Consider the following 26,127-nt stretch of genomic DNA (forward strand, 5'->3'; position numbering starts at 1 on the left):
GCTGCAGGAAGCGGACTCATTCCATAGATGTCAGCTGATGTTTAGAACTGTATGTACATTCATTTATGATACAGAGAGCCAGAAACGCACCGTCCCATATGGAAAGACACACGGACCAAGACGTTAGGAGTCAGAAAACACCTGGCGCTTTGTAGCAGCTCAGGGTAAGAAAGGACACGGTCAATATAACGCTGCTTCATTCTGCTGTCTCATTAGCTACTGTTAGCTGGTCAAAAAAAAAAGATGCTATCATATCCGAGTGTTGTTCCCGTTGTTGTGCTGCTGCTTTCCACAGAATATACACAAACCTTTTTATAATATACGTTACATCAGTGGTTCTCAAAGTGGGGTCCGGGGACCCCCAGGGGTCCTTGAGGGAGTTCCAGGGGGTCCCCAGCTAAATGATGGACAGTTTAGGAAACAAATGGACCCTTATGTGTCTGTAACTCTGAGAGTGTACAACTCTGAGAGTGTACAAATGGAACCAAATGGACCCGTTACCATTTGTACACTCTCAGAGTTAAATTAACATTGATTTTTGCAATATAAATTGGGGTCCCAGAGATATAAATGCCTTTTAAATGGGGGTCCATAGCCTAATGCATGTCAAACTGACAAATCTTCTCTTATGGGGGTCCCTGGCATATCTTTTCAAATGGGGGTCCGCGGGCTAATAAGTGTCAATTTGGGGGTCCTTGACACCACCATTTGATGAGATATAGCCTCTCAGACCCAAAACTTTGAATATTTATTCTGCATTCTGTAATTGTGCAGACTTCTTGTAAATTAAGTAATGCAGATGTTTAACAATAATATAACTCTTGAGAGCGTAAAATGAAATCAAATTGATTCATGTTACACTCTCAAGAGTTAAAGATCTGTAAGGGTCCATTTGGTCACCAACACTCCATCATTTAGCTGGGGACCACCTGGAACCCCCTCAAGGACCACTGGTTGAGAACCACTGCGTTCCATATCTAAAGAGGAAAAGGACAGCTGATCACAATTATTATGTGTATTATTGTGATGATTATTAAGATGATGATTGTTATTAACAGCTAATATATCACAAAAGGTTGTTATTCCAGTTTGCCAGTGGTGTAAAGTACATTTACTCACGTACTGTTCTTAAGTACAATTTTGAGGTATTTTTTACTTTATTGGAGTACTTCCAATTTTCAATACTTTATACTTCTACTCCTCTACATCTTAGAGGCAAATATTGTACTTTTACTCCTCTATAATTATTTGAAAACTTTAATTACTAGTTACTTTGTAGATTAAAAGATTATAAAATAAATAAATACAATTATAGATTGTAATACATTTTATATACATTGCAGTATTGATACTTTTACTTAAGTAAAAAATGTGAGTACTTTTTCCACCACTGGTTGTTATTCCAGTCATGGAGATGCGCAGCAGCAGGAGATGGTTCTCCAGCTGTCGCAAGACTCTTTTTATTACAGGAGATAAACATGACAGTGAAAACAGACACTTTAATGGGGTAATAATTATGTAATTAATGATGTACTTGCACAGTCCAGTTTATTTGCTGAAAATTGTAAATATGCCATGTCACAGTAACTTTGACATGGTGAGTGGTGACTGAAGTCTTATTGCTAACTAAGTACCGTACTCTCTTAAGTACAATTTTTAGGTATTGTTTTTACTTAACTGGAGGGTATTTCCCATTTCAGCACTTCTGTTTCTACTCCACTGCATCTCAAAGGCAAATATTGTACTTTTACTCCACCACAATTATTTGAAAAATTTAGTTACTAGTTACTTCGTAGAGTTTGATTATTATTACAAAACATACATTACCCACTTCAGCCCATTTCGGCCATTTGAAAATAGCCGATCTACTGTAGATCTGCTATTTTCAAGTATTTCTACATTGCAGTATTGACACTTTTATTTAAGTAAAACATTTGAGTACTTTTTCCACCACTGGTCACTGTGGTGACTGAAATCTTACTCTAGTGGTACTAACTAAGTTACACCCCCATCCCTGCTTGCATTGATGGTCATGCTCAACCTGACTGTGATCCAGATTAATACTAGTATTTATATAGATAGATAGATAGATAGATAGATAGATAGATAAATACTATAGTATTAATCTGGATAGTCAGCACAGTTCCAGACAGCAGACATGAGCAATGCAATGATGAACCCACCTGGCATCAGCCACAGTTGTCTAGTGTTGAATTACAGACAGATTAAATGGGTTTCATCTGTAAGTGACTTCCTCCTAGCTTAGGGAGAAAACAATATATATTTATAGAACAATTTATATTAAGGTTTGTGATCCAATTGGAACCACAGAGACAGTGTGCTACTGAACATGTGGGCTCATAAAGGAAAGGGCTACAAGTTCAACTTAGTGCAGTGACACAGCCGGCTGTGTCAGGTTAGCCTCAACTGCCAACAGCCTCATTCAGTTCAACAAACAGCAATAACGGCTTGTCTACTACTCCTTACTGCTAAAGTCTAATAAGGACAGGTTTAGGACACATTAATACCTGTTTGTTAACCATAGTTTCCAGTGGTGGTTGTGGGTGATGTCATCAGTCCTTATCAGGCTGCTCTTCTTAATAACTGCAAAGTGGGGACATTCTATTTGCATGAGCATTTGGCTACATGGCTACTCTATTTATTCTGCTCCATTGTCTATTTTTATTCTGTCAATCATTGCTACTCCGTCGGGCGTGTACACCACACTTTAAATGCCCGTAGTCATGCCATGCCACAGACCCGCCCTGTTTTTGTTTTGTAATTTAATGTCCGATGTGTAACTGTGTAGTATATTTGTATTGGCACCTTGGTGCTTGAGGAAAGACATTTCGTTCAGCCATATTTTGTCTGGGATGAAAAAGCAGCTAGATGTCTCTGGTCAGAAGACAAAGCAATTGGACTAATACTGAATAAATAATGTTTGGAAAATCAGTGAATTCATTAATAATAATAGTGGTGTCACTATTCTTGATATTGACACGTTTTGAATTGAGATTTTAACGTCACAATTCGATTAAATGTGTGATTTTTAAAAATCAAATTCAAACACTTTCAGATTTTTCAAAAATAGCAGCCGCTGTGAGCATGTAGATCTACTATTTTTAAGAACCACTATATATTTATTTTTTTCCGGTTTTAATGGGTTAAAGCAGGTGCCATTAGAGCACTTGATATCAATTTCACTTGATTTGATTTTAAAGTCATGGATTTTCTTATTTCAATCAATGATCTTTTTTTGTTGTTGTCACATCATTATTAGTTATCATATCATCAGTGTTGTAGCCTGGGGTCATAGGGTGTTTCGGGTCTCGCAACATACACCCTCGCCCAGGTGACCCAGCCGGGGTTGATCAAGCCCCAACTTACGTCCCAGGTAGCTACCCACGGTCAGTCCTATAGGGAAAGACAGGGCCAATCAGTCCGCTTCTCTGACTGGAACTACTCTGCCGGAACTCGGGGGAGGCTCTGGCACGTGGAGGGACTAGGCTCGGTGGGTGGCCTCCTGGCCGGGCTCCTCCTTCGTCTCACCAGGTCCAGGACCTGAGCGCTGTACCAGATCCTCTGCACCATCCCGATCCAAACATTTCCCTCTGGCGTGATGGTTCCTTGGGCCGATACCACTAGATTGGGCCGTCTAATGGTATTAGCTCCACTTGCGGTTTGCTTGAATCCAAAATGTATCACAGTAATTTCTTTATCTTTTTGTTTGTTTGTTTGTTTTTAGGTTTGAGATAACATCTTCACAAATTAAGACTTGTTGGATAGCAGGTGCCATTATTAACCGGAGACTGCCATAACTCAACACTGTAAGTAAAATGTTTTTGTTTGGGGGGGTTTTACAACTGAAAATGTGTCTTTTTTGGACAAATGCCCTTCTTATGTTATCTGTCACCTAATTTGACTGAAATTGTGAATTGTCTATCACAAGTTCAAGTTCCTCATTCTTCATTAACATGAGGTAATTTTAGCAGTTCCTCTTTCGTGTCCGTTCTCATAGCTCAGTATCAACAATGTTTTTGTCTCACTGCGACAATCTATTGCTATGCTGTCACCTAAATGTGACTCAATGGCCTACCTCAAGTTCCTCTGTCTTCATCAACATAAGATTACTTAATGTCTTTTTTAGTGTGGGCGTTCTCATAGTTCAAGTGCAAGATCAGATTAAATGGCATGAACTCTTGTCAGATGACAGGGTAAATGTTCATGTAAGCAAGGTGCAAAGAAAAACTATTTAGTGCTAAAATGCAATTAATTAGGATATCAGGTAAATATCAAACCTAGCATTTGTCTAAACATTCTTAGAATTTGTGGTCAAGCAAAGAGCATTTGTGTATTTTACACAAGTAGCCAGTCACCACTTATAGATAGGCTTTCTACAGTATGTGTACATACACTATAACCTAATTAAATCCTAGCTATAGATTGCCCTGTCTGATTAAGCTGACTATATACCTCTGTATTTGGCATTGATTGCCCTGCCTAATTATGTAAATGCTAAATGAAGCAAAGCAGAGTAATAGCGTGGTCTCCCTATTCAGTTTCTGCTGTCAATACGTTAATACAAAAGTTACTATGTGTGCAGTTTTTGAACCAAGCCACATAATCACACTGCACAAAGCAGCGTTCAGTAGTGAAGACCCACTATACCACCGGGTCTGGGGACCCCCAGGGGTACTTGAGGGAGTTCCAGGGGGTCCCCAGCTAAATGATGGATAATTAGGAACCAAATGGACCCTTATGGGTCTGTAACTCTGAAAGCGTACAAATGGAACCAAATGGACCCTAACGGGTCCATTTGGTTCCATTTGTACGCTCTCAGAGTTACATTAACATTGATATTACAATATAAATTGGGGTCACAGAGATAGACATGCCATTAAATGGGGTCCGCAGACCTAATGCATGTCAAACTGGGGGTCCTTGAAATTACAATGGTTGAGAATCACTGCTAGAGCCGTAAAAATCTTCTCTTATGGGGGTCCCTGGTATATCTTTTCAAATGGGGGTCCGTGGGCTAATAAGTGTCAATTTGGGGGTCCCTGACATGGAAAAGTTTGAGAACCACTGCACTATATTACAGGCTGGTGGCTTGTGTGCATAATATTATACATCTTTTTTTCCTTCTTTTTTTTCACATGCATAGCTTAACCAAGGTATAATCCAATTTAGAAATGTGCTGTTAGGGCTTAAGTGTCTTGCTCAGGGACACTTCGTGATCGCCTGATTACTAGACGGCCTCTTTCTTTACCTACTAAGCTGCGCTGCCCAATGTAAAATGATCTTCTCTTTCAGAGCAATCATGAATACCCACGGCCACGAGGCAGACGTGATCACCATTGCTCCAGAGCAGCCTGTCATTTTTGATGGCATGAAGCTGGCAGCAGTGGCCACAGTGCTCTACATTATTGTACGTTGCCTGAACCTCAAGAGCCCCACTGCACCCCCGGCCCTCTACTACCAGGATACAGCGCTCAACCGCTTTCTCCTCAAATCCTGCCCTCATCTGACCAAAGAGTGAGTCGATGTTATTCTGTCATTGTTGTTGTTACCATGGAAATGCTAGGATTGGCACTGACTGCGGTAGCAGTTTGTCTGGGTAGGCTCCCATCTGTTGTCATCTGTGTCCCTTCTGTACAGACACACCAGCATACAACATTTCTTTATTTTATTCAGCCCTACTAGAATATACAATTTACAATTTATAGCATTTAGCAGACACTCTTATCCTGAGCGACTTACATTTGTGAGATCAGAGTATATGGCATGAGCCACAGTTAACAAATGTCAGGGTAAATGCAAATGGTCACGTTAGTACAGGGCAGAGTACAAAGAAAACAATTTAGTTCTTCAAAACAACTAGGATACCAGGTAAACATTGAACCTAGCATCTGTGTAAACCGCATGCTATCTAAAATAACATTCTTAGCATTTGTGGTCAAGCTAAAAAATCAGACAAACTAAATAATGTAACACATGTGAACAGGTCTAACTGCATAGCATCTATCAAAATAAGTGAAAAGAATGGATACATTGAAAGAGGAGTGCTTCATTTACACCACACACCACTGTCAGTGGTGAGTTGGTGAAAATAGGGCGTGAGTCTGCAGTCCTGAATGTGAGGGGGAGATTATTCAGCTTGAGCCAGCAGGGAGAAAAGTCTAGGATGCGTTGATCATTGGCCAAGATGTTTTAGGGAAGGGAAGAACAGACTTTTTTGTTTCATCTGATCTAAGTGAGTGGTAAGAGGTGTGGATCGTGTTCTGAACAGTTATGGTAGAATATCTGTGGCGCTGTTCCTCACTCGACCAGCCAATCAAAGGGCTAGCTCCGTTTTGCAGAAGCAGCTATCTTGTTTAGCGTTTAGTGCGGACAGGATCACAGACTGGCAAATATGATTTTATTTAACGATAGAACGCAAAAGTACATTACTAAACACATGCATAACATAGTGTGCTTACTGTTTAGTCAGAATGCTATGCTGGCCATGTTCGATGAAGAGAATGGTTATGGGACGTTTTTGGCCACAAGGTCTTTTGCCGCGGGGCGGCGGGGTCTCAAGGCAGGGATAGGCTCGTCTTCCACAAGAATATAAGATGTTCTGAGACCCATTGTTATACATTTAAAAATATACCCACGTGCTGTGGAGAAATGGCCAGTCGACCACTATTTTCTTTTCTTAAAAGATATTTTTGGGGGCTTTTTGGCCTTTATTGATAGTAGAACGAGACAGGAAACGGGGAGAGCGACAGAGGGAATGACACGCAGCAAAAGTCGTCGGGATCGGGATTCGAACCCACAACACGCTGTCAGGTATTAGGGCCTATATGTGGTATGCGCTTGGACCACTAGGCCAGCGGGCGCCCCTAGTCGACCACTATTGCCCTTTGAACAGAATGTACTACTACTGTAAATAGATTTACTATTTCCTGAATGTGTGTCATGGTTCAGATCCTCTGGTATGTCAGTCTTCTAATGACCTTGAGGAGCATTCAGCTCGGAGGGGAGGGAGACTATCCGTTTGAACTTTTTGTTCTGTTTACTTATGTAAGCCATTGTTGCCGAGTCTCTTTCCTTTCGACAACAGAGCAAGAATCGGTTAGTGTGCGATATGCCGATACTGATGTTTATGTACCTGCCTGATTTGTTGTGGCGGATGGACTGTCGATTTTGCTATGTTTGACTTACAAACTTCGGAAGCACTTGCCTATATTTTGATTTCATTCATTGAAGCTGTAGCACCCATTGGCTTTGTTGATAGTCTATCTAATGGCCTAATGTGCTGTGAGAAGTCAAGCTTTATACAGATATTGACGCCCCGTGGAGTTACATAACAGAGTTTCCAGACCAGTCACCCCCCATGACTGTGTGTGTGTGTGTGTGTGTGTGTGTGTGTGTGTGTGTGTGTGTGTGTGTGTGTTGGCAGTGGCACTCTATCAGCCAGGTCAAAGCAGGCTAACTTCTGCTATCTTTCCCTTTGTCTACTGACTGTGATGGATAACTGTGCACACACAAAGATCTGGATCCATGAACTGAGATTGTCATGTTACAAAATAAATATTACAATTCTGTTCACCCGAAGAACAACTCATTTAACTGTGCTGTCAGCAACCTGTGCCTGCCTTCCCTTCAGGGAATTTTAATTTGTTTTTCACTGTTATTATTCATTCAGGCAGAATAATGAGATTGTGTATGGGAAGAGGAGACTATCTATAAGAAAGGAAAAATAAAAAGTAAAACGGGGCATGTCCTTGGTTCAACTGGTGTTGAACTCAGCTAGCCCATCAGGTGCTGATCCTCTTGTCCACATGACAACAATGAGATCATCCTCATCCCCCTCTCAGAGATTAAGCCCTACCTTCACACAGTGAATGAACATTCTAGAACAGCTTATCTAATATTGAAATCAACCACATTATTATCACCCACATGCCCGCTTTGCTGCTTAACATACTGTATTAATGATTTTGACAAGAAACCCTTGAGTGCACTGGTCAGGTACAGTGACCGTTCCAGTGGAAGGGATGGTTAACTGGATGTGTTGGTGGTGATGTGTAAATATAGATGCAAATTGTGTTGTTTGTCTGCAGATATTGACTGTGCCTGCACCCTCTGTAGTCTGTATATGTACGTGTATGTAATGTATGTACAATATCCTTGCAGGCCCTTCACTTGACTGTCCTGACGGTCTCCGTTATTAATACACAGCTATTCAGCTGAGTGAGTGGGAACGTTTTAATAGATGAGTCTTGGATGCAATGTAATAGAGCCAAGTCAAACAAGTACTGAAATGATTGCTGACATGTCATTCTCAGTCATCATTGTAATGTTTCCTTTGGCATTCTGAAGGCCAACGTTTCAAAACAAAATAGGCTTGCATTAGATAAAATACAGAAGTAATTACTCTAATTTTTACTGAACATAATGATCAACCCTGAATCCCATCTTTCCAGTCATTCAACCAGACCCCACACGACAAGCTTGCAAAGTGCTAGATTCTGCGTTTTCTGTGAATTTGTTTACATATAATTCATACAAATAGTACTCATTGTTTTGCATGAGGAGATGAGAGTGAATGTGAATGTGTCATGATAATCAGTGGTAGAAAGACACACGATTGCAAATTAATGTTACATAATCCAAAGTGTTGTTGTACACAAGCTGTACACTCGCATTGATGCAGTGGGTGTCAGCCTTATGTGGCCTTATGTACTGTATATGCAAACATTTTGTACAGGGCAAGTCAGGCTTATATAGTATTCTTTGAAATGAACCGTTCTCTCTCTGTTGTGCAATGTGTGTGTCCTCATAACAAGAGGTGGAAGGCTTTGAGGGGACTGATATGCAATGCCTTGGCTATGTTGAAATGATGTTGCACAGGAACAGCACATATACTGTACATGATAAGTATTCAACAGATGTCACTAGCCACATGCCTGAATGGAACCTTACAGCTTAATGTTTCATTAATGTTGCTTTGTGCTAACAGCAGCCCATCATTGTTTTATTTCTACAAGGTACATTCCTCCCTTGTTGTGGGGTAAGAGCGGTCACCTCCAGACAGCCCTGTATGGAAAGTTGGGCCGGGTCAGTTCCCCCCACCCCTATGGAATCAGAAAGTACCTACCCATGCAGGATGGTGCTACTGCCACCTTTGACCTCTTTGAACCAATGGCGGACCATGCAACAGGGGGTGAGAGATGCTTGATCCAAATATATGAATGATTTCAAATGGTACGGTAGATTTTTTCTAAAGAAATTGTGTCAGGCATGTAACAATGTTGCACTCTACATGACTGGTGCCTTATAGACATGGTGGGGAAATGGCGAACCTTATGCAACTTTGCAGTTGAAAATCAAAGTTATTTTTGTTGAGCAGCACTGTCATGCGACAAAGTATAATTTAGCCCTGATCGTCTGTTTCCCCTAAAACTATCCTATTTTACTAAGTGAGCGGTAACACACACACAGACAGACAATTCAATCCTTTATTTAGTCATGCATGTCTTGTTTGTTTCATTTGGTTATCTTTGAGTGTCTGCCTTCTCTTATCTTTAAATTTGCAACTTCACCTTTTAAATTTACCTTACTGATTCATCTGTGTGTTTGCTTTACCAACAGATGATATCACCATGGTGATATGCCCCGGTATTGGTAACCATAGTGAGAAGCACTACATCCGGACCTTTGTGGACTATGCTCAGAAGCAGGGCTACCGCTGTGCTGTTCTCAACCACCTGGGAGCTTTACCAAATATTGAGCTCACCTCTCCGCGCATGTTCACCTATGGTGAGAGTGAGACCAGAATTATAGACTCAAGAAGCTAAAGCTTGAATTGAAAGGCATTGTTAAACAAACGATCAGCTGTCTTTGAAATAAAAACACAAACCTCCTAGAATGAAGAAAGTGTATGTCGGAGAAGCACAGCCTGCCTCTCATATATGTACACTGCAGAATCTTGATTCCGTGTTAATTTGTACACTCTCCGAGTTAAATTAAGGAAGATTTGATTTTTCATCATAAACTGGTCACAATTCTGTCTATTAGACAGCAGAAACTCAGTTAGTGGTCAATTGAGTTTTGCAGTTAAATTTCTATGCTGATAATTTCAAGGCCATCAGGAACTACCTTCATCTGGACACCTCCAAATATGCCTTTGAATTACAGGACCATACTGTAGGTGGTCTGGCATGTTTAGCCCATTGACTATGACTCACTGTATACTTAAAGGTAGGGTAAGTGATTTGCTTTGGTTAAAATAAGTGTTAAATAGCTCTGTATTCTGATAGTACTCATTGCTATAGAGTGTTTGTTCAGTATTAGGAGTCTCCTTGTCTCTCCACCTCTTTATTAAACAGAAAATGCATTTTTGTTTCAGTTTCAGTTTCATTTCCAATTTTATCCAACCAGGACAGAGAACTCAATCAGGATACAGATTAAACAAGTGAAATTGGAAGTGATGACACTAAGAAATGAGCAGACAAAATTGGAACTGGAACACTATACAAATTAAGCCTAAAAATGGGTAATTTCTCCTGATTGGCTGAGATTTTGACACCTACCGAAAAATATATTATCTGTTTATTAAAGAGCTGGAGAGACAGGGAGACATCTGTTACTGAAAAAACACTCTATAGCAATGATTACTATCAGAATATAGTATTTTAACCTTTTAACAAAATACTTTTTGTTTTAACCAAAAAATATCACTTACCCTACCTTTAATACATTACTTAAAACATTACTGCTAACCATTTCCACATCATGCTGTCGTTTGTTTGAATTTCAAGGAAGCTATTAGATTCTGTGCATGTCAGTATGATGTGAAAAACTACTTGCAAAGGCTTGAAAGTTGCTTGAGATGGGTAATCTAACATCATTGCGTTGTTATTTATGTCAAAGTTATATTCTCATCATATTTAGCCTCTGGAGAAAAGATTGATTCATGGACTAACTTGAAATCATAGGAGTTTGTACAACATCCACTTTTTTACACTTGTAAACCTGTGATGACAGTAAAGTTAAAATTTGGTCTCGCAGTTTGATATCTCAAACACAAATCACCTTCAGCAGTAACGAAAGAAGACTCTCTCAAACAGATAAGGTTTTGATTGGTCGTCTGTGTGCCGTTGACCTTGCAGGATGCACATGGGAGTTTGCAGCCATGGTGGGCTACATTAAGAAGACGTATCCCCAAACCAAGCTGATTGTGGTTGGCTTCAGTCTGGGTGGCAACATTGTGTGCAAGTTCCTAGGAGAGAACCGGGTCAACCAGGAGAGAGTGCTTTGTTGCGTCAGTGTCTGCCAGGGGTATAGTGCTCTAAGGTGGGTACACTGTGCACACTGTGCCATAACAGGTGCCTCTGATGCGTCCTTTGGGATCCTATGGGACTCATGGGCCCGCAACTCTAAACCCCTAATTTATAGCCAACTGAACCGATTAATTCACATTAATTTAAACTGCTGTTTGTGTTATTAGTACATGCACACTGAGCGACTGAGTTATTTTGTGCGATTAATTTGCATTAATTTAAACTGCTGCAAGGACGATTTAAAATAAAATTGATACTAGAAAATGTGCTCCTCGGAGCACAAGTCTCCACCAGCAGACTTGTGTTGGGAATGTTGGGAATGTTCTAATTCTTATGTTCTAATTCTTACAAAAAATAGAACACGTTACTGTGTCATAGTAACATGACACACTGTCTGTATAAGTGTCCTATCCGTCCTGTCTGTGTAAGTGTCCTATCCGTCCTGTCTGTGTAAGTGTCCTATCCGTCCTGTCTGTGTAAGTGTCCTATCCGTCCTGTCTGTGTAAGTGTCCTATCCGTCCTGTCTGTGTAAGTGTCCTATCCGTCCTGTCTGTGTAAGTGTCCTATCCGTCTGTCGGAAAGGCGCCATGTAACCACTAAATGTTAGCTTGGCTGATGGCACTGATGTCACTTCGGAACGCGCACCGCAGCGCTCCGAAGTGACACATCATTTTATAGGCCGCTATACGTCATGCGTCTCACTAGCCAATCAGAGCACACTCTTTCAACGTATTGTCACGTGTCACGTGAGGCTTGACCAATGTTAGCTTGGCCGAGGGGGGGGGGGACGGAAAGTGAAAACATAGTCTCCTGGCGGAGACAAAAATCATCAATCTGTATGAATTAGGCATCACCAAAATAAAAGTTTTGTCTGAAATCGTTTATTATTATCGTTTACTCGCAGATGCTAGTCTGTTGTAGGCTAATAATAATTTGCCTCGCAACTTGTAATATGGAGTACATTAATTGATGGATATGGTAGTCTTCATTGCTTCTCTGCTTCTCTTCAGGCTTGATTGCATCCTCATTCCTGTTATCAAACATGTGGAATGAATCAGCAAAGGCGGGGTTTAGAGTTATGGGCCCATAAGTCCCTTAGCAAACGAAAGGACGCACCTCTGACACACTACTACTTTCGCAACACATTCCATTTCCAAACTGAATCAGTGGTGTTGTGAAGGGTATAAAAGGTGTATATATATAGTGCGTCTTTGTCAGTGGGCATAGCGCATACTCACTTCTAGCGTGTGCAGCAATCAATTTTAGTGTTACAAATATCAGTTTTTCAATATTTGAAACTCTTTCAATACACATTTTCTGTACTATCAATGCTAGCTGCTCATTCTCCTATGACACTTTTCATCTCTGCCATCACAACCAGCATTTTTCTCACTCCACAGCAACCCAGGCCACACACACACACACTGTTGCCCACATGTAGCAGCCCCGCCTCTCACTGACTCCCCTCTCGGCTCCTCTCGTTTGCTCCACTTGAAAACAGCTGTCTGTTATAGTTTGTGGGTGTGGACTTGTGACAAGTGCGTAGGGCGTCCGCAAATGTTTTTGAGTGAAAATTTCGAGGTGCCCTGGAGTCAGATGATTATGCTTCCTCTTTCCACCTCGCAGCCACAAACAATTACTCATTCATCATCATCGGTTTGTCTACTTGATCTCATAACCTGTCTCTAACGATGAGCTGCATCCTAGAGCCTGACATAAGGGCCCCCTGTCCCCCACCGGAATGTCTCTTTGTCCAGCGGATTACGCAAAGCATTCAGGAATGCTCACAGGCCCCACACAGCTGACTTCCTGTGTGTGTCTGTTTACTTTGTCTCACAGGGCCCAGGAAACCTTTCTACAGTGGGACCAGTGCAGGCGCTTCTATAACTTCCTCATGGCAGATAACATGAAGAAAATCATCCTCTCACACAGGTATGAATCTGGGTGCTTCAGTATTCCCATGTCACTTCTCATTTATCTTGGAGTTCTGCCCCTGTGTTTTCAGTGTTGAAATAATATCATAGGTGTGCTTAAGAGGTGGTGCACAGTGCTGGGTCTGTACAATAATTAAGTGTATGGAAATGTCACATGTGTTTTCAGTGCAAGTCTGGGCCCATTTGTGTGTCTTACAGGGTCAGTCTGTTTGGGGGAAACTCGGCTAAAAGGATAGACGCAGATGTCAGTCGGCTTTACACAGCGACCTCCCTCATGCAGATTGATGATTGCATCATGAGGTATGTACTGTACCTAATTGACCAAAGCACAAATGACTCCAATGTCGGCATAATGTACAGGTACTTGTTATTCTGCCACAGCACTGGCAGGTTGAAATCCTCTCGGGTCTCCAGTGTCCACTGCATGGAGACATGGATTATGTCTTGCCCCCCCCCCGCCCTACTCGATTGAAACAATACACAACCAAAGCAGTGCGTGCTGACAGTCTTTGAAACCTCGCTGCGTAGTCAACAATTGTCGCATGACAATGACATCACTGACGCATCCTTGGTATCTTCTAAGCAGGTTTGAGCGTATGCCGTTGAGTGTATGGTGTCGCATACCTGTGACGTCACTCAATAATCCTTGGTATCTATCCGTCTTCAACAGCGACGTTGCCACGTAATTTGGTGACGCATCCAATCGCAATCACCATGGGCAGAGCGGAACACCGCAACTTTGAAAGCTAAGGCCAACCCCCCCAAGTGACCTTGTATAAGCGACGTGATTGATTAAAAAACTTTAACCTGGACACAGGACTAGTATGGTCGGTTAGTCTTGCCATGCAACCTCCGGTCGCTAGGGGGCGAGACAATAATGGTATGATATTATATATAATAGCAATCTACAGATGTGCAGCATGGAAACCCTCGATCCGTAGCCAGAAGTCTACAATGACGGGAGATTCTCTTTTCCCGGTGTTTTGCCCAGGCGGACATGGTTTTGAGGTTAGTTTTAGGCATCATTTCTGTGAGGTTAGTGTTAAGGTTAGGGTTAGGCATAGTGTTTGTGAGGTTAAATGTTAGGGTTTAGACGCAATCAAGGCGAAACACCAATGAAAGAGGGAGTCCCCTACAATGACACCCTCGATCCACCACCAGGGGGTTCGAGATCACAGTCCATGAAAGCTGCCAAATCGGAGGCACAGAAACTCTGGGGAAGTGGTCCTCGGATGTTAAGTTAGCGACAGGCCTTAATGGGACATGAATGCATACAAATCAAGGGGGGGAGAAGAAGATCGGGTGAAGATGGACATATCCTCTCAATCCTCAGGTCTCCACTGTATGGAGGTTTGATCCCCTCTGATCTCAACTGAGTCCACTGAGGTTGTTCTGACGAGCTGTCAATTATTCCATTTTCAACAGGAAATTCCATGGCCACCATTCGCTGAAGGAGTACTATGAGAAGGAAAGCTGTGTGCATTACATCCACAATGTGAGCACCGTCTTGTTCTATTTTTATACTATTATCTCGTTATTGTAAAATATAGCATATTCATGTGGTGGGCATTTTCTGTTTTTTATTTGTCCTTTTTTAAACAGTCTCCTTGAGATCGAGATCTCTTTTTCAAAAGAAACCTTGGTACATACTGTATAACAGTGATTCTCAAACTTTTCAGCCCCCCAAATTAATCATATTTGAACTGGGGACCCCCTAACCTGCACTTGGAGTTGAGACATAACATTTTGTTTTGACTCAGTTTGAGAACCACTGCTGTATAAAATACTGTTAACATTAGACAAAACAAGTACAGTTCCATCATAGATACGGAGTTGAGCAGTAAACAAACATGTAGATCAAAGGAAACCAACAACATCCATATCAGAGGTCAATATTTTTTAATCCTCCAGCGGAACGAGATACTTTAAGTTTTAAGGTCCTGTATAGTTCATTCCATTTGTCTGGAGCATAGTGTTTAAAACCGACTTTGCCATGGTAATTCTTTACCTGTGCTATATCTAATCATGTGACCTAGTACCATAAATGCTATGTTCAAAAGCAGCAGTGATAAAAGGGAATTTTCATTAGCAGAGCCTTTTTAAAATACATTGCCATTCCCTTCTCATAGTTAAAGAGGGCCAACCCAGTTTTTCATATAAAATGCAATCATGAGTGAGTCATTTATCTCCGGTGGTAAAATACATTAAAAATACATTACTCTGAAGGAGGGTAAGTAGAAGGAGAGGCAGGTAAAGTAAGAGTAAGCCTTGCTGAGCCATGTGGCCCATGGGGCACACGCCTCTCCTGTTTCTGTAGCGTTAGGCGGCAAGTACATCCACCAGCCATGATGTACAAGTACACCCACTAGACATGGTGCTAGTATGTCACAGGGACTTGCTCCCAATCCAACCCTTGATGCTGGGTGCCAAGCAGGGAGGTATTGGGTCCCATTTTTATAGTCTCTGGTATGACCTGGGTGAGGAATCGAACCCCGACCTCGCAATCTCAGGGCGGACACTCTAACCTCAAGGTCATTGAGCTGGAAGGAGAGGCAAACATGTACAAAATGTCATCTTAATCAAAGACTTAAAAATAGTTCATTGTACAAAACTGTCTTCTGACTGGCAGTAGAAAAGCATGATTTGTTTTATACAAGAATCCCATTTTTATTTTATTTCGGGTTTTATGTGAACACAATGTCAAAGGCGTGACTGAATGGCGTTTGAATGTCTTTTTTGATTCAGCTGAGATAAATAGCGCTGTTTCTTTATGCAGGTAAACGTGCCACTGTTGCTGGTGAACTCTGCAGACGATCCTCTGGTTCACGACTCGCTGCTCACAATCCCTCGTACGCTAGCAGGTAGTATTTAAAGCAGTGTTTGTCAGCTGGTATACTGCAGAATCCTGACTGTTAATGTAACCCTGAGTTACATTAACACTCAGGAGTTGACTATGTAGGACCACACTGATGTTAAAAACATGTTTAATGATAATAGTAAGTCAAATAAGTGGCATTTGTTTTTGTGCCTTAGTTTACTCACATGTTATTTCATGTTATGTCCTACTGTAATTACTAAAAATATCATAGCTGTTTTTACTGTGTGAAACTTCAAGACCCTACTATCTCTCTAACACACGTCCTATAAAAGCTGTCAATTTAAAGATAGTGTAAGTGATTCAAATGCAGGTCCCAATACAGAGCCAGTATAAAGCAGCTTGTAGTCATCAACTCCATAATCTTCTCACGTTCACATTATCAGCAGTGGTAAGCCCATTGGTGTTTTCCTATGGAATTTACCTTCTATGTGCACTCAACTAGATTTGTGCTCTCTGGCTGTTTGATGACTAATGGTTCCTTAGCTTTGACACAAAGATTTTTTTTATGACTTTCCTCCACACTCGGCTTGTACAAGGTCAGGGTGTGGTATGGAGACCAATATGCCTGGAATGTCTCACTTTATTACACCAACTGGAACGGTCTGTCCCTCTCACACACAGCAAAGTCTGGAGTGTGAATTCTACTTTGAAAGTGTGAAATTGGACCCACGTTTCCAGAGTTTACTGTGCCTAGAGCAGGGTTCCCCAATAGGCGGCCCGCGGGCCATTTGCGGCCCGCGAGAGGCAACTGTGCGGCCCGCGACGACTCCTGGCAAAAAATATATATATATATTTTTTTTTTGAAAAAATAAAAAATAATAATCAAATTCACACACACACTTACCAATTGTGCGTAAAAATTATAACAGACCCCCCTAAAAAGCAATACACAAGAACCCCAGGTCTAAAATAACTGTCAAATTAGCTAGATTAGAGGAAAAAAAGAAATCGAAATAAAGTTGACAAAAACAGAAATCAAAATCCACCCAAAACCGCGAAATTTTCGGCCAAAACCCGGCCAAAACCGCAAAAAAAATTGCTGACTTCGAGAGCCCGCGCGCGAACCGGCCCTCAGCTTGTCACCCGAGACAGAATTTGGCCCTTGGGGAAAACTAATTGGGGAACCCTGGCCTAGAGCCTTTTCAAGTGTGCGCCTGTCTAAATTTGAGCTAGAGTCGAACCTCTAAACTGTAAAGGGGTGATAAAATGGGTCCTGGAAAGGAGCACAAGGAGTTCCTATACAGTTATACAGTATGAACATAAGTGGATGCAGGATATTTAGTGGAAATGATTACCTTAGTGTTTTCTATATTCCAGGTCCTTACCTATACCTTCCTCCATCTGTCATATTTACTTTTTTAAGAGCGGGACGCGCTGTCACGTTTTCCTGGAAGTAGGCTTGTGAGTTTGAGATCCGAGGCTAGACTGGAAGTCATACTGTACATGCAACTAGATCCTGAATGCTTCTGTAGAGAGAATGCTGACTGATCCAAACAACCAGGCAGTCAGCTGTGCCACACTGACTGAGAGTCTGTCCCCTTTGCCCCATAAGTGATACTCTGACTGACACACCTACACTTACAGGAAATGGATAGGTGGAGTGGACAGGAATACAGCGAGTGTGTTTAGCTCGATAACTTAGTAATTTGCCTTCTTGTACATGTTTTATCCAGGGCTTTATTTGTTAAATGTGCCTGGTGAAAATCAAAAAATGTATCTTATCACCCTATAATGATAATAATACAATGAAAGTAGTACTAGGTTAATAATATTAATAATAATAAAATATTTTTTATTTGTAACACACTTTATATTTTAACCAAATCTCAAAGTGCTACATATTAAGAACAAACAATAATAATAATAAAACAGTGAAATTAATACAATTCTGATCAAAGGTCAGATACACGGCTAAGAAAAAGTTAAACCCAACAAAACACGCATGGCATCAATGAGTCCATCTAGGCAAATGCCTTGTTAAAAATAAAGGTTTTTAGTCCCCTTTTAAAAGCTTCCCCACGGACTGTGGTGCTCTCAGATGGTCAGGGAGGGCAGTCCACAGCCGAGGAGCAGCTGAGCAGAAGGCCCGGTCCTCCATGGTGCCAAGCTTCGTCTTGTGGGGTTTGAGTGTGTTTGAATTTCCAGAGCAGGTGGAGGTCGGGCGTTCGAGGAGTTCCTTTAGATAGGAGGGGGCTTTGCTGTGGATGCACTGATGGGTAAGGAGGGAGACCTTGTACCAGTGTAGCTTATGGAGTATGGGTGTGATATGTTCATATTTCCACACTCTCATCAGGATCCTAGCAGCACTGTTCTGAATGTACTGGAGCTTCTGGATGCTCTTGCATGTATTAGGTGACAGCACAAATGGTACAATTCATCTAAATTTAACTGATGGGTTTGCTACTGCAACTTGAAAATGGGTTTCTAAGGCTCATCAAAATTGTCAAATAATAATTGACTGTATATTCCCTCATCTGCCCCAGCCAGGACAAACAGAGACTGAACTTTAATAAACACAGTGGGGAAACGTTGCTAGTTATTGGATGGAGATATAGTTAAATGGAGCCACAACAGCAAGGAGCTCAAACTCGAATTTCTCGAGTTCCTGCACATACTGTGTTCTTCACTGCAGTATCAAAATGACTTGCATGTTCTTTTTAAAATGTGAGCTATTCTCTATTGCCATCTTTTCCCACATCTGTGTGGTTGTCTGGCAGACTGGTGGCTCAGCAGTCTGTATCCCAGTCCAGGGCAGTTGAGGCTGCTGTCATGAATTGTGTATAGTAGACTAGTGAGAGTCTTGTGGGATCTTCATCACTAGCCAACTGCATCACAGTTGCCTGCTAACCCAGTTAAGTAGAGAAGAGGAAAGGAAAAGTGGAGATCCGCCTCTATCCATTTCCCCAAACCAGTTCATGTTATTGGTGAGCCACAGCTGGATCACAGGATCCAGTCATGTTTTTAGTTATTTGTATATGCCCTTCTTAAAGTAGTTTTGGGGGGTTATATTGTATTTAATCTGTAAGAATCACAGAATGACTTGGTCATTCAGCCCAACTTCAGTATTGTAGCTAAGCTACAGTCTAATTAGAGATGTAAGTGCGGTGCTATTGTTGCCTATTCATCAGTGTCTGATTTTGTCTGTGATGATAAATGATGTTTGTACAGGCAAATTGATAACACTGGTGTCTATAACCTGCTATCACAGTGAACACGTAGCACTCTTACCTTTTGCTCACTTTACCAGTCATGTTCTCTATTGGTCCTCCCTATAAATAAGGTATAAGAAACACCCTGGTTGTCTCCGCCAAGCCAAAAGCGTGGCCGAGACGTATTAGCCCCTGTCCGTCCGTGTGTGTGTGTGTTCCTCTGTCCATCTGTGGACAGCTAATCTCCAGCACCGTTGGACTGATCGGTGTGAAACTGTGCTCGCACACTCCCTTGAGGCCAGAGCAGAACCGGTGACCCAAATATTTTATTTTGGCGAAACACATTTTTGGCTATTACTCCTACAGATTTTGCCCACATCACGTAAATCGGTGGACATTATCTCTGGATCTGTCCGATTTTTCATATTTCAGTTTGGCTTCCAAAGTTTGCAGGACAAACTAATTTTGAACAAAATGTGTCAAATCATGAATGCAGCGTCCGATTGTCGTGCAGTTCACACACCTGTTTTTAGTACACATTAGGTACACATTATCTCTATAGTAATGTGATCAAGACGGACCTGTCCAATCTTTATTATTTTTTTCATCCTTATTGGCTAAGATTGACTACTACTACCTGGCCTGGTGGAGACCTGTGCTCTGAGCAGCACATTTTTCTAGTTACGTTTGTTTTGCACGTGTGGCATATTTTTGTTCTGGGATAAGGAGTGGCCCAGCCACTATAACTAGATAACGCACCCATGATGAAACTAGATAACGCACCCAAATCTAGGGGTGGCAGTGATAGTGACTCAGCAGGTAGAGCTGTCCTGGTTTGATTCCCAGCTCCTCCTGGCTTTGTGTGGAAGTGTCCTTGAGCAAGACACTGAACCCCTAACTGCTCCCCATTAGCAGGTCGGTGTAGCGGCCTAGCGGCCCAAACCTCTAGTGTTAATACATTTGCATTGAAAAACAATTCATTTCATTTGTGTGTTTTGCATGTGTACTTATGGAAGTTCTTATATAAAGGATTTTGCAACATCTCACGGACAGTAAATATACCTCCTTGTGTCCTCTGTTTGCCCCTTTGCAGAGAAGAAGCAGAACGTAGTCTTCGCCCTGACGCTACACGGTGGCCACCTGGGCTTCTTCGAGGGTGCAGTGCTTTTCCCCCAGCCCCTCACCTGGATGGACAAAGTGATTGTGGGATACGCCAATGCCATGTCCCAGTGGGAGAAGCAGAAACCGCCATGCCAAAGTGACCCCTTGGACCCCTTGGGCAAGAGTGTATGCCTAGAGGGTAAAGCGTAACCCTTGACCTCTGACCGCTCACGCTTGTCGTCAATCCCCCCCATCCCCCGGGCATCATTGCACTGAGAGGAGATGCCTTGAACCAAATCTGAATCAGCAATCTTCTTCCTCTGCCTTCTCCTCTCGTGCATTGAGCTACTGACTGCCATACTTATCACACACAGGCCCCTGCCTTCACCGCAATCCCCCTTTCTGGCCACCACCTTACAGTACAAGAAAGAATTAGGAAACTAACTGCCTTTTGAGCTCTTCCGTCATGTGGGGAGTGAATGCAGAGCAGGAGCAATTTTATTTCCCCGCATAAATATAAGACCAAGATGGATCCCTGGCTTATAGATCCAATAGCCAGACAATAAAACGGATGAAGTGAGTTGGCATCCTAGACTGAAAAGTATAGTGAAGCACCATATACAGTACAATGAGAAGTCGAATGCCAGCAAGAGCACAGACAAAGCCTCTTACTACACTATGGCACCAGGCAAATGCCCACTCACTGTACATCTATGGAGCTCACCGCTTATCACCACCAAGGCCATAGCCTAATCTGCTGTCTTAACCAACACAGCCTCTTTGTAATACGTATGTATGTAAATCACATAGATGACGTAAAAAAAAGCCAGTTGTGTGTGTGTGTGTGTGTGTGTGTGTGTGTGTGTGTGTGTGTGTGTGTGCGTGTTTGTGTGTGTGTGTGTGTGTGTGTGTGTGTGCGTGTGTGTGCACCAGTAGACCGAGAGTACAGAAGCGCAAGCATATACGTTTTGTGTTTGACATTTCATTTCTCTGTTCCTAGTATCTTGACCCTAATTGTTCTTTGTGTTCCTTTAGTACATTGAGAGTATCTGTGTTTGCCACACACATGTGACTTAATGTGATTGTGGTTTAGCTGTTAAAAATAGAAAGCAGGAGGGCCTGGGTGGTGCAGGGCAGGCGTAGTTCAAATCCTACAGTGCATCCTGCTTGGTCGGCCATTGCAACCAACACATTTGGCCGTGTCTGCAGGTGGGAAGCCAGGTAGGGAGGGTGATCTCTGTTGCTGCCCTAGTGACTCCTGCAGGTTAGTCGGGGCACCTGTTCAGCATTGAGCAGAACTTGGAAGAATAGCGTGTGCTTCTACATGCGTTATGTCCTCCCGGTGAAACTCCTCACTGTCAGTGGAAAAGAAGTGGCTGGCAAAGCCATGTGTATCGGAGGAGACACAGCGTTGTCTACACTCCCCAAGACCAACCGGTAGCGGTCAGCAATGACGGGGACTACATGGGAGAAGTGGAAATTGACACAACGACTAAATTGGGGGGAGAAAGCGAAAAACAATTCGAAGGCGGTTCCACATAGCTGTTGGGATCAGCCCCCAATGGGACCCATGCACATTCCTGTTGTCTTATTCTGTCACCTTTAGTTGATGCACTTTATAACTTGTACATCAAAAAGAAATCTTTCCTTTTCATGTTTTGTTTTTTTCATCCTTCATTTTATCAACAGAAGTTTAGGGCTTCGACATGATAGATGAGGTGTATTTAGTACTTGTTGTAACTGGTTGAAGAAACTAGTGGGAGAGAGAGTTACATAACTTCTGAATTCATGATGACTCTGATGATCCCTGCGTTCAGTTCAGACCAGACCCTGTGGTCCAATGTTCCTTGAGTGTCCTCTGTTTAACACCTACTCCGTTAATAATACTTTTGCCTTTGATCAGCTCAGACTTACGCTGACACACACAGCTTAGGTCCACTGCAGCATAGACACAGTCCACTGCCAAAACTGCAGACCACCTAATGTCCATACAGGGCCTTGAGACACTTCCTAACTGCTAAACATTAGTTACAAGTGTCTGAATAGATTAATCATAGTCGAAACTGCTTTACAACAGCACTGGATGTGCTAAATCAGGGGTCTTCGACGTTTTCAGGCCAAGGACCCCCTAGCTGAGAGAGAGATGATCCAGGGACCCCCTCTAAATTGTATAAAATTGTGTTTCAGATAAGCTTTTGTTGCTCTTTTTTCCCCTCTACACCTATAACTCTTTGCCAAAAATAGCAGATCTATAAGCTCTCAACGCCTCGCAGCACGAGGTGTTGTCAGCTTGTAGATCTGCTATTTTTGGCTAAAGTTCTCCTCAGAAAAGGGATGCTAGGGTTCAAGTGGTTAATGTAAAAAAAATAACATATCACACAAAGATTTGGCGGACCCCCTGTAGTAACTCTGAGGACCCCCTAGGGGTCCCGGACCCCCTGTTGAAGACCCCTGTGCTAAAGTGCTGTGTGCTGCTGAGTTGGAGGCTGAGCTGTGAGGCATGCAGACTAGAGTAGGTGGACCAAGCGATACCAGTGCTAATCCAAATATTTGTGGATCTGTTGTAGAATACTGAACATAATTATAACTGTGATGTCATACGCCCTACTGGAGAGCACTGCACACATTTGAGACGAGAAAGAAAAGTGAAATTATAATGCAAGGGAATGTTTTTGTTAATATATATATATAGATATATATATATACATATACATTGATATCTGTTTAAAAGCACGTTTTGTTCTTGAGTTGGCTGAGGGTTAGAAGGGCAAATATTTGTGTGGGTGCAGTAGTTCAGAAAGATTGTACTTGATTTATTTAAGTTTATCAAAAAATGTACTTGTTTAAACAACGTGAGAAAATGGCCGGTGGCCATTTCAAAACTATTCAAATCTAGACTGTGTTGCAAATACTGTCATTATGAGCCCTGAATTGCACACACCTTCTGGAATTCCATGCAACTATAAATTCATGGAACTTTTGTTATCATCCAACCCCACAATGCCAAGTCCAGCCAAGAAATCTGTAAACCTGTTGATTTTCATGATCACTGTGATAAAACAGATTGATAGTTTGAAATGCTAACTAGTGATCTGGCAGTACTGCATCTGTAAAACGTTTTTTTTGCTTCTTTTTTTATGTTATCAGTCAGACCTTGATGAAATGGTATGTGAAAATAATCCTTAGAGTCTGAACCCACTTGGAGCACCAGATGTTTCACAGCATCAGGGCAATTCACAATCAGATTTTGACCAGTACAATATTACATTTCCTGACAGTTTTGTTTTTTCTGGCTGTCTTGCAAAATTGCTCTTATCTGATACTCCAAGCAGGATATAACCAATCGCAGGAATTATTTACTACCTCTTTTTTGACCCAGGTCTGATTCTTACCTACATGCCCTTCCATTGCCTGTCAAGACTGGCCTGTCACCATGCACTTGTCTAAACGCTATTCAATGGTGCCATCTGCTGACAGGGAGAGCTAACAACAACTGCCTAATTGTCAGCCAGTCCTTTGTGGTCCATGCTGTCATCGACCTGTGACTACAGTGTCAATGAATCCTCCATTACAGCTCACGTATAACTGGTGGTTGTTATCCATTTCAGCCAATAAGAAACCGCTGTATAATGATACACCAGCACAAGTCCAGTCTCTACTGTGATGCCACAACAAGAACCTTTTGTGTTCTTTCTTAAAAGATGTTTGCCTCTCCCTAACTTTGCACAGAAATGCAGGTTTGGATGTATTACAAGCTTTTTTTTTTCTTCCCTAGATTATTATTATATATTATTATTTTGTGTATTTTTGTAATTTGTATTGTTGTTGTGACTTGTTTTTGTTATAATTCTCTTGTGCAAATGCATCAGTGTGAGTGTTTATGAATGACCATAGACACTCATATCAACGCCTGGTTGTCAGAACCAAAACATAGTAACATACCAATATGTACAAATATATTCGTACATATAATGGTTACATTTTGAGGGATCGGGGACAATGGAGGAAGGCAGTAATGCTTTAAGAGGGATTTTCCGCACATGTTTCCGCACATGTTTTAATATTAAGCTTTATCTGTCTGTACTCATTCTAACCCCAGTGCTTCAAAACAAGCTAATTTGTAATCATTTGAAAAATAGTTTATTAAACCAAATATTAGCTTACTGAGGTGTTCAGAAAGAAATATTGAACTGAGATCAACATTTGTCTTTGTCACGTTCCACTAAAAGGGAGTTTGGATTAACATCTGATTCTTTTCTTGTTTCTTTCCAACCACTCAAAGGAAATACATCGTTCAGTGCAGAAAACCACACTAGCATTGATTATACATTCTACTGCTTATGTTTACAAGTCATTGTGATGTTAAAGACAGTTATAAGACATTGCAACATAGAAATACTGGCACACTGGTGTAGTCCTATGCCATTATGAACTCACATCATTTTTGTTTGGTTTTGTTAAGGAAACCAATGGTGTGTGATTTGATATTTTGAGAAATTCTTGTTATTGTGTTCCAAAATAAATTATTTTCTCAAATGAAGGAGTGTCTTAATGTCATGGTTCTCTTACCTGGGTAACATATACTGGCTTGTCAGGTTGATAATCCAAGAACGACCTGTTCTTTTACATAATTTATGCTCTGTTGCATGACTATCCCATGACTATCCCATGCTTTAAATATGCATCTATCTACAAGCTCACAGTGCGTACACAGCATTGCCAAGTATACATCAAGTATTAGTGGTGAGTTGTACTAGTTCCTGAAATAGAAGATTTTACTGTAGTTTGAGGGCAGTGTTTTCTAGGCACATCTACTAGAATAATTGGATGAGGGAAACAATGTAATGAGCCCTTTCTCACTTGCGTTGTCGATCCCCGCTTTCATTACAATTATAGATCATTTTCAACATTTTCTATTTATGTTATCTGCAAATGCACTCCAGCGGGTGCTGTATGTGTGCATCTGTTTAAATGACATACCCCAATCACATAGTATCATGGTTTTCAGGACGAGGACCTGGACCAGGTCCTCGCTCTGAACCATGATATGTAATCATATCATGAATTTCTTTGTTGGTGTATACTTTACCAGGTCACCTGGTAAAGTATACACCAACAAAGAAATTCATGTGACTTACTGTAAATTCATGTGACTATAAAGCGTAGTTTTAAACATTTTAAAATAGAGGACTTTAGAAGAGATTTGGGCATTGTTCCATGGGATCTTGTGTATCTTGAAGATGATTTAGATGATGCTGTTGACTGTTTTACTAAACTGCTAACTGAGGTCATTGATCATCATAACAAGCCAGTTAGTGTAAGGAATCGGTTGACATTAGTTCGTGACAGTCATCTGGTCAACACAAGATCAAGATGCAAAAACCACTATGTTATACCTAAAATAAAAACTATCATGGGAAGCAGATCTTTTATTTTTAGGGCGGTCAAAATATGGAACTCATTGCAATAATTTGGATGTTTGTTTAATGATTCGTGCTTTTTTCTTCTGTGTCCTATTTTTATAGTAATAAATAGTTTTTACAATGGTATGCGGTCAGGTCTAGGCCTGGCTCAGGGAGGAGGACGCCCCTGCCATGCATAGTCCACCATGGGTATCCATGGTCATCCCTTAGGTGCAACAGGCCTAGGGCCTAGTAGTAGGTGTGTATGTGAGATGAGTTACATCTTTTTATTGTGTAACTCTGTATATTGGTACTGTTTTTACATTATGGTAT

General features: G+C 41.5%; 1 protein-coding gene across 2 annotated transcripts; it reads left to right on the forward strand.

Moving 5' to 3' along the window:
* Positions 1-24,932, forward strand: LOC311058791 (monoacylglycerol lipase ABHD2). Of its 2 annotated transcripts, none has more exons than XM_084076288.1 (11): positions 1-179; positions 3,753-3,827; positions 5,314-5,535; positions 9,036-9,211; positions 9,640-9,807; positions 11,160-11,343; positions 13,170-13,262; positions 13,463-13,564; positions 14,690-14,759; positions 16,041-16,125; positions 20,385-24,932. In XM_084076288.1, exons 3-11 carry the CDS (start codon positions 5,321-5,323, stop codon positions 20,600-20,602), a joined length of 1,311 nt encoding a protein of 436 aa, XP_083932414.1. In that variant the 5' UTR covers positions 1-179; positions 3,753-3,827; positions 5,314-5,320; the 3' UTR covers positions 20,603-24,932. The 2 variants fall into 2 exon arrangements, with proteins under 2 accessions (XP_083932414.1, XP_083932413.1); XM_084076287.1 differs by having other exon boundaries at positions 1-164; positions 3,746-3,827.
* The last annotated feature ends 1,195 nt before the right edge of the window (positions 24,933-26,127 follow it).

The sequence above is a fragment of the Gymnoscopelus microlampas genome, assembly GCF_963454915.1.
Source record: "Gymnoscopelus microlampas genome assembly, chromosome: 1".
Taxonomy (NCBI): domain Eukaryota; kingdom Metazoa; phylum Chordata; class Actinopteri; order Myctophiformes; family Myctophidae; genus Gymnoscopelus; species Gymnoscopelus microlampas.

What these genes read in the sequence shown, in the direction of transcription:
- LOC311058791 (XM_084076288.1), top strand. Translation starts at nt 5,321, where the DNA reads ATGAATACCCACGGCCACGAGGCAGACGTGATCACCATTGCTCCAGAG. An exon ending in GGCGGACCATGCAACAGGGG is followed by an intron (nt 9,212 to 9,639) that starts GTGAGAGATGCT and finishes CTTTACCAACAG; the next exon opens with ATGATATCACCATGGTGATA. An exon ending in GTGTGCATTACATCCACAAT is followed by an intron (nt 14,760 to 16,040) that starts GTGAGCACCGTC and finishes TTCTTTATGCAG; the next exon opens with GTAAACGTGCCACTGTTGCT.